Genomic DNA, 9,332 nt, shown 5'->3' on the forward strand with positions numbered 1-9,332 from the left:
ACAAACCTCCACACGCAACCTCCGCTCCACAACCAACCATCGGCTTCGCCCCCCGAGGACCAAACTCTGCACAATGAGGGATCGAGCTTTCTGTGCAGCTGCTCCTCACCTGTGGAATTCCCTCCCAGACCACCTGAGAACTCCACAGACCACTGACACCTTCAAGAAAGGCCTAAAAACCTTTCTTTTAAAAAAAGCTTTTGATTAAACTTTTGTTTCTTTTGTTTGTTTTTATTATGCCTCCTGTAGCACCTTGGGATTGCTGTTAGCAATGAAAGGTGCTTTACAAATCGAATGTATTATTATTAATACAGCAGCACAACGCACAGGTGTCCAACCTGGTGAGACGCAAGAGGAGCCAGGCCCGAAGTCACCCCACGGTACTCAGAACCTCCAAGTGTTGTCCACTAATCCCTTGAGCACAAAGTCTGAGAGGCGACGGATCAAATGGCCGGCATCAAACATAACCTCACGGTGGAAGGAGTTTATTAATGATGTTGACCAGATTCTGGAGGCAACAGGGAAGGGAGTGGCAGATCAAAAGCTGAAAGCCATGACAGCAATCATTGTCAGCATCGCAGTGGAACGTTTCGGAGATGAGGAAAAGGGCCCTCGAACACCTTACATAAAGAACCAACGAGCTGTAAGGATCCAGAAAATCAGGAAGGAGTTTAATTCACTGAAGTCCCAGTTCAAGGAGGTCATTTCATTTCAAACCTTTATTTATTCAGGTTGTATCCCATTGAGATCATTGACCTCTTTTTCAAGGGTGACCTGCGAGGTGGGAGAAGAGGTGCGCATCGGCTTGGCTCAGCTGACGTTCATCCTCTGAAAGAAGATTCAGGTCCTCCGTCGGGCTGAGTGGCATCTTAGGCGACGACAAAAAAGGGCCCAAAAACATGCTGTCTTTGTTGCCAACCCCTTAAATTTCACCAAGGAGTTGCTGGGACAGAAGCGAAGTGGAAAACCGGCATGCAAGCAAGAAGAAATAGACAAACATCTTAAGCAGACATACAGCGACCCCGAGAGAGAGCAGGAGCTGGGAGAATGAAACATCCTCATACAGTAGATCCTCCTGAACCCGAAGGTGCAGTTCAGTTTGTCAGAGATGCATCTTATGTAAGTCACAGAGGTTGTTCCAAAAGCAAGGGCAAGCTCTGCTCCAGGACCAAACAGCACTTCTTACAAAGTGTATAAGAACTGTCCAAAACTCTTGCTGCGTCTGTGGAAGTTCTTGCGACTTTTCTGAAGAAGGGGGAAGATACCAGTTCAGTGGAGAGTGGCGGAAGGAGTATGGATCCCAAAGGATGATAACCCCACCCAGATAGACCAGTTCCGCATCATCTCCCTGTTTGTGTGTCGAGGCAAAGATATTCTTCAGCTTTCCAACCGGCTCTGTGCGTACCTGGCCAAGAACACCTACATCGACACATCAGTCCAGAAGGGTGGCATATCGGGGATGCCATCACATGACATCACAGTCACCACTGAATCAGTCCGAGGCTGCCGATGGATTCTGCAGGGGCTCGAAAGACTGATGAAGTGGGACCAGATGCGATTTAAACCAGCCAAATCACGGTCCACGGTGCTGAGGATAGGCAAGGAAGAAGACAAGTTCTGGTTTAACATTGAAGGCACAGTCATCCCACACATCACAGAGAAGCCAGTCAAAAGCTTAGGCAAGGTTTTTGACAGCTCTCTGAGGGACAAAATATCTATCCAGTCGACCTGCACTGAGTTGGATGGCCGACTATGCAGTTCCAATCTCAATTGTCGAAACCTTAGAGAGGAGGATCAGCAACCATCGAAGGAAATGGCTTGGGCTGCCCAAGAGTCTGAGCAGCCTAGCTCTCTATGGGCGCAACAACAAACTGCAACTGCCCTTCAAATCCTTGGAGGAAGAATTCAAGGTCACACGAGCCACGGAGGTATTGCAGTACAGGGACTCAAGGGATCCTAAAGTGGCAGGAGCTGGCACCTACAGCAAGTGAAGACGGGCAGGAAATGGAGGGCAGAGGAAGCTGTTCAGGAAGTAGAGGCAAGACTGCACCACAGGAGACTGGTGGGAGTGGTCACACTGGTTCAGGAGGAAGTGCGAGCAGCAGTGGAGGAGACCAGAACCTGCAAGGCGGTGGGGATGAAATGAAAGGGAGCATGGAAAAGATTGGAGAATGCGATTGAGAGAAAAGAAACATGGGCTGAGCTTTGGAAAGCAGAGCCACATCGCATCAGGTTTCGTGTTCAGGCAGTGTACGATGTGTTCCCAAGCCCATCGAACCTTCACACATGGGGCATGGAAGAGTCACCAACATGCCCACTGTGCTCCTAACCCTAACCCTATGTTAGAATTACATGCTAAAGCTCAAGAACAATTAGTAATTCCAGTGTTATGAGTTGCTATAAATAAAAAATATTATTCTGCTAGCTGCATATTTGCAAAGATACATTATCTGAAATATTGTGGATTGCTGGACATTGGTAGGATTTCTTGGGGTAGATTAAAAGCAAATAACATTTATTTTAATTGTTGAACCTTTTATCAACAAAAAATGAAACACTTGGCTACACACTTGATCTTGTGTAGAAAATCAAATCAAGAAAGAATGTTGTTTGATCATCCCTTGATAGGCATGTCATTTGATACTTTGAAACTGGCATGGTGTAGGACGTGTTATTAAACAGGTGACAAAAAACTCTTTTAACCTAGACATCTTGCTGTTTTTATTTATGGAAGGGAAGTTACAGTCAATGCCCTCCCACAAGTTATTTGAATAGGTGGAGCTGCAGCAGGCTTTAATGTTTCCAGTATTATGTCATTTTGGACCAGAATAAAATATTACACTTTCGTCACTGCCACGGAAAACAGATTTGTGGGGTTATAAGGCAAGTGGCCCTATCAAATTACCCTGATTAGATTTGAAGATTTGTGTTACAACAATATACACTGTACACACATAAAGTGTTAAATTGGACCACTGATGAGAGCAGGCAGGCAGCTAAGGCAGTCAGTCCACGTTCCATCAGATTTTAATATGTGGAAAACAACAGGATATGTTGTACAACTGAATTTGGTTTTGCTGTAAGTCATTGAGCTGAAAATCATATTTGAATGCCAAATAAATTACACTTGGTATATTGTAGTATTGTAGTAAATGGAGCTCAGTGAAATTATGAAAAGGGAAAATGTTCTTTATACAAATGTTTACCGAGGTGAGAAAATCTAGCTTGCTATACAGCAACTTACAAACTGAATACAGTCTTTTCAGTTGCCATCTGTGCAGTCTTTATAATGTAAATTATTTGCAGAAGTTTACACTTATAAACAGCTTCCCTAATAATTGGAAGACATGCCAATACTAGACCGATGTGGTTTGCACAACCATGACCCTAACTTCTGCATGCTTTGCAGAGAGGATACGCTGCACAACAAAATATGCAGCCACTTAAAGGTGGTTATACCGCAATAGACTATGGCAGCCCTTTGAGCTCTCTTTTTGTCCTAAGCTCTTTTTCAACAGTAAAAAATAAGCACCAAAGATGTTAAAACTGAAAGTGACAATAGTGAAAGGTGTGGTATGCAGTTTGCTTTCGATTAAACAATTAGAAGGCAAATATTGTATGTACGGTATGGGTAATTCACCAAAAATGACACAAGGTCCTTTGTTCTACCTCAATATTCAGGACATACACTATTTTAAAATTAGACTCTAAAAGTTGACACATTTTGCTCCACTAGTGCTATTAATACCAAAGTTGACTTCCACTCAGAAGTGTTCTTTCCTGAAATGACAATACACATTTTAGTGTACATTTCTTTCTGTATCTGCATGGTGTAGTACTTTTGAGGGGAGATCAGCACCAACACCAATTACTCCAATGGAGCCTTCATTTAATCAAATCCAACCCAATCCAGGTATAATAAGAGATGACACTCTTTTTGCATTTGTGGACTGAGCTGAATATTGTGCTCACGTTAGGGTTGTGGTTACCGAAATGTCTTAACCAGCTCTTTTGTTGTTAGATTCACGAAGGTGGAGTCAGTACTAGTAATTGACTGTTACGTGATGCCTCAGGTGATAACCGCTGCCTGAAGCTCTGACTGAAAGGTTACAAGTTCAAACGCTAGTATCGCTTTGTAAACAAGAGCCAACAGCCATATGTTTCCTAATAACAGCTTCTGCATTCCTGAAAATGAATGCTTGCTTGCAGTCATTACAATGTATTGTATGCCTAGCTCGTATAGTTACACAAGGTGCTGAAATGGAGAAGAAAAGGTTGAAGAGAAAGGAAAGTATGCTGTTGAATTATACTTCAAAAGTCAATTATACTGCACTTGTTGTTAGCTTGCCAACTTGCACTAACTCAGCTAAACAGTATAAGAATCTGATAAGAATACAACTATATGCTACTCTCCGCAAATGATTACAGTCAACTCAATTAAAGGAAGTACAATTAATTTTCCTTAAAACAACAGTACTGCACAAAAAGGAGTCCTGTGGAGAAACCTGAATTTAATAGGTTTCTAAATAAGGTACAACAATGTATTTTGTAGTTTGGCACAAATAAATTCATACAAGTTTAAAAAAATGTTTTTATTTGTTCTTAGGTTGGCTTTTCAGATCTTGGCTTCAATCAATCACAGCAAGTAGCATGTTTCACATGCATTACAGACAACGTAGTAATGGCACTTGAACAGATTTTATTTTAAGCAAACAGACATATTATACACACACACACACACACACCAATACACACTCACACACACCAGTATAAAAATCATTGCAGTGTTTCAACATACGTTATCGACTTCATTACAGAGCTTATAAAACGTAGTGACTGTTATAAACACTACTCTTTCTTTTTCTTTGGAGTCCCCCTTCCGCAACACTTGCGGGTGCAGAATAAACAGCCTTTCAGTGTCATCCACAGAAAAGTGATTATAATTAAGATTAAAATGCCGATGACATCCAGGCTATGGTACTGAATCCAGTTTAAGTCGTGTGCAGCGACCCGGAGGTGTTCGGCTCCTTTGTGCCTAATGACAAACTCAGTCCAGAAAACAGCCAGGTCCAGAGGCGGGACAGGACGGTCCAGATGAATCTCAGACAGCCTCACTATGTTCTCCTTGTAACTGGGGGGGGGGGGGGGGGGGAAGTAATGTTTTTTTTTTTTAAAACAAGCTAATATGATAATCTCAGTTTTATCAGAAGTCCAATCATATATCTTCACAAACTACTTGACCCTGTTTGCAATGTAAATCTATAAAACAAGATGCAAATGCCAAAGATATTGCAGATAAACAAGAGTCATTATTTTAAAGAGGTATTTCTGAAGCTGCATTTGCAATGGTAGTTCTGCAAGAAAAAGTTATACATTTCAATACATTTTCATTTGTTTTCAATGTATGAGAGCCCACGCATGTGTTTGACTTACTCATAATAAAAGTTTTCCTGTGGAGTTTTAGTCATCTAGTAGTGTTTTTATAGTTTTAGTTTAATGGATATATCCTTTGTATATCTGGTGCAGGTGCACAGCACTCAATAGTGAATTTATTATTCAATAAAGTTTAATTTGACACTTACCTTTTGTCATGGATGATTGTATTTAGTCCAGCTAATAGGCTTTCAGTCGTCACATCGTAAATTCCAAGTTTAACTGCGACACCGCGGGCCACCATGCGGTGCACGTTGTCCCCCTGGTCCCCAAACAGTGGAAACATCAACATGGGTACAGCATGGCAGATACCCTCATAGATACCGTGGGTACCTCCATGTGTGATGAAGGCTCTCACTTTGGGATGGGCTGAGAAGCAGAAAAAAACACACTTAAAGGTCTCTAGGCCACCACAAAACTATTTGATTGGTAGCAAATCTTGGATTAAAACACACCTAGGAGATCATTCTGAGGTAACCACTTCATGAGTCTCACGTTCTTTGGTAAATCTTTAGGTAGGTCTCCAGTGTATCTCCACACAACCTGAAATACAAACAATAACTCTTAATTTAAAGAATGTTAACACATGCAAATTGTTCACGTAATGCAGTAAAGTTTGCCATGTTAACAACAATGCAAGGCAAGGAACAAAGTGCTATGCGTCAAACTGATAAGGGCTTGAGCATATAGTGTGAAAATCTCCGCCTTAAATGTAAATTCAAGCAGTGATTAGAGATGTGTGTCTTATTTAAATAGCAGTCTAAGAAAAGTAGTTGTTTTTGCATACACTGATTGCATTTCATCTTAATAAAGTGATTTATCTGTTTTTTTTACCCTTTGAGGAATTTGCCTGAATGCATCAACAAACTGTTTTGCCTTCTCCATTGGCATATTGGCCACCATTGATCCCAGGGTGAAGACGATAAATCCGTCATCTCCTGATCCATCCACGAACTCCTGCAAGTCCTGTAGGAAGGTTAAAAAGACACAACAATTAGTTTGAAAGATAAAACAGGGTAGGGTGCACGGATGGTCAAATGGACAATGACCAAAGTTCAGCAGCTTTTTATTGTTGAGTGCAGTCATTAAAACTCACGTGTTTCTTAATATGTTTATTATAAGCAGCATATAGTTTGAGTTTGGCGTCTAGGCTCGGGCCTCATCACTCCACAGATTTACAAAGAACATTGAGTGATGATTAGATAACTATCCCCCGAGCCTACAGGTGGAAGCTGGGGTGGAGCTGGGGTGGTGGTGGGGCAGGCGAGCAGCAGCAACATGAAACACAGCAGCAGGAACATGAACGCAGCAATAGCAAGTGAACACAGCAGTGGCAGCAGCAGCATAGCGGGGCAGAGGCAGGAAGACCTGGCTTAAATAGAGCGGCATGTTTAGGAGAATGTGTTGGTTTGGTTGTAAGAGGGACGAGGTGCGTCACGTGTTAATGTATGATTGGTGCTCGAGTTGACTGCCTGAACTAGCTCGCAGGCTTCGCCCCATTTACTGATATATTGAAAGGAATTAATTTGATCAACATTCAGCAATAGAAAACAATGTCCTATGTCAACAAACCCTTTGCCCCAGTAGAGCATTTGATTACTGTTAACACAACAGGGCCCCTTACTTCTTTTCAGAGATTAAACTGGCCATATTCAACAAATCCGCTTGTTCAAATCTCACACACTGCAGAAAAACCTGTTATTTCACAATGCTGTGAGTGCATTGTTAGTTAATCCTGATTAACAGACACAACAATCTTAGCAATCATTTAAGTACTTGTGTTTTGCTGCTGGAACATATTTATCTCCAGATTCCCATCAAAGGTCAAAGTACTGTCTTGTACTACAGGCAATCTATTATAGTTTTGAAATATTTTGCAAGTCCCCGAAATCTATGTTTTTTGTAATACTTAGTGCATGTCTTTACTCAAGTGTTAAATATCCTGAAGAGGATATTTAACACTTGAGACACTTGAAACACTTTGTGACTCCAAAAATTTGAGTCACAAAGGTTACTTAATGGTTAAGCCAAACTGCAAGATAAGAAAGTAAAATATTATTTCTTTAAGTCATTGACACAGATATCCAACTAAGATTTAAAGCGTAATCAATTCTCTAATCAAAAATGCTTCCTGAGTTACTTATTTTGGCTAACATGGCACAAAGTTATCCATTTGCAGATTAGGTAGGCACAGAGCACTTTAGTAATCATTGTCTATAGGTTCTTCACTATGAGTGACCCCTTTGATATTTTACATTGTCTTTTCATTAATTGTTTATATATAAAACTATTGCCATGTTTTTTCCTGGTTTATGGTATAGACTTCATTACATCAACTTTAAAGGGCTTTGCTTCAGTCTGACTCAACACCAGTATGCAATTTGCCTGGAGTGATTCCAGATGTAACGGTTGCTTGTTTCCACGGAGATACATTATTTGAATACTCACCGCAGGCAGAGGAGACTTCTTTCCACAATTGATACCGCCAATAAAAACCATGTTCGGCAAGAGCGGTCTGGGCCACTCAAAAGTAAAGTCGTATCTGAGAAGCCAGATTGCACCATTACTGAGAAGTTTACTGTAGGTCATGTCGTCTCCTATGTACTTGCGGGCCAGATCGTCAAAGTGTGCATAGATAGTTCTGCACATGTAGGACTCCAGAAAAGACATCAGCATGTTTTTGACTCTCTGTGGGAATGTCATGATGTCCGTGTTACCAGAGAAAGCCACAGGAATGTAAGAACGAGGAGAGGGGACCTGGTTAGCTTTTAGATCCATCTCACATGGAAGTCCCCGCAGGAAATAAACTGCTGGGATGTTAAAGATATGAGCCAGGACAGAGCCGCAGGGAAGGAAGGGGTCTGTTAGCAAAACATCGAAGCCCCCTTCCCTCAGTCGACCCATTAGAGGCTGGTTGTTCAGCAAACTCTCGCAGGCTGTCACCTGAACTGTTGTGAAGTTTACCAAACGCTGCAAGTTGATAAACAAATCTGTGACTTTCGGCGGCTTGAGGAACACTCCATCCTTCAGCTCTTTGAAATTTCCGTCCAGTTCTTCTTGGGTAAAGGGGACAGGGTAGACCTCTGTCTTGAAGCTCTCTGAGCCATGGATCAACAGACTGGTTTCTGGCACCAGGGCCAAGATTTCATGTCCCCTCTCGCTGAGCTCCTTCACCAGTATTTTCATGCTGAGCCAGTGGCTCCCATCCACAGGCACAACCAGCACCTTCCCCCCCTCCACGGGCCCCAGACTGAGGCAGCACAGCCAGGCCAGCAGCCCAAGTGCAGGAAACCACACCCCGCGGCTCATTGCTTCTTCTCTCTAGTGCAAAATGGCTCTGTCCAAGAGCTAGTGGTAGCTGTGTTTAGGAGGCAGCTTTATGTGTGTGCAAGTGGGAGTGACTTTGTATGTGTGTGTTTAAAATTCCGCAGGAAGTTCAGGGTGATTTTGCAGGAAGAGTATTGCATAACCACAGGAAGACAGAGCAAGATGAGATTCCCAGTGGAATATGTGGAGAACATTTTGTATCCATTTAATCATTCTCTTATGGGACTTTACTTATGATCACGTCTTTCCTTTCCTGGTGTGTGCAACAGACTTACAAGTGACATTTTGCAACTTTCCTCTTTTATACTGCACATTCCTTTTCAGTTTTGATACTGTAGTATGTGAAGTATTGCAGTTTAATCATTATAAAAAACGGTATGTTTTTCCAGTGAAGTATGTCATGTCTTTAGCGTCTTTTAAGATAGCAGTAGTGCAACATAGATTATTCATTATATTATGCATATGCTAATTGTAGGTTTTGGTTGTTCTGGATTTTAACGGTCATCAAGACTTGCAAGTCACGGTGGCTTTGCATGTTTGCCTGCTGATTGGTGCAAAGTCCTCTGTTTACT

The 9,332-nt window shown here is 41.9% G+C and overlaps 1 protein-coding gene and 1 pseudogene across 1 annotated transcript; one reads left to right on the forward strand and one right to left on the reverse strand.

Annotated features, from left to right (window-relative positions):
* The first annotated feature begins 442 nt into the window (after window positions 1-442).
* On the forward strand, window positions 443-2,329 carry LOC117485887 (annotated as a pseudogene).
* Window positions 2,330-4,573: 2,244 nt separating this feature from the next.
* Window positions 4,574-8,742, reverse strand: LOC117485712 (UDP-glucuronosyltransferase-like). Its single transcript, XM_034134373.1, has 5 exons — window positions 7,882-8,742; window positions 6,268-6,399; window positions 5,889-5,976; window positions 5,583-5,802; window positions 4,574-5,131 (listed from the first exon to the last, which is right to left on the reverse strand). Exons 1-5 carry the CDS (start codon window positions 8,740-8,742, stop codon window positions 4,849-4,851), a joined length of 1,584 nt encoding a protein of 527 aa, XP_033990264.1. The 3' UTR covers window positions 4,574-4,848.
* Window positions 8,743-9,332: the final 590 nt, after the last annotated feature.

The sequence above is a fragment of the Trematomus bernacchii genome, unplaced genomic scaffold (genome assembly GCF_902827165.1).
Source record: "Trematomus bernacchii unplaced genomic scaffold, fTreBer1.1, whole genome shotgun sequence".
NCBI classification, from domain to species: domain Eukaryota; kingdom Metazoa; phylum Chordata; class Actinopteri; order Perciformes; family Nototheniidae; genus Trematomus; species Trematomus bernacchii.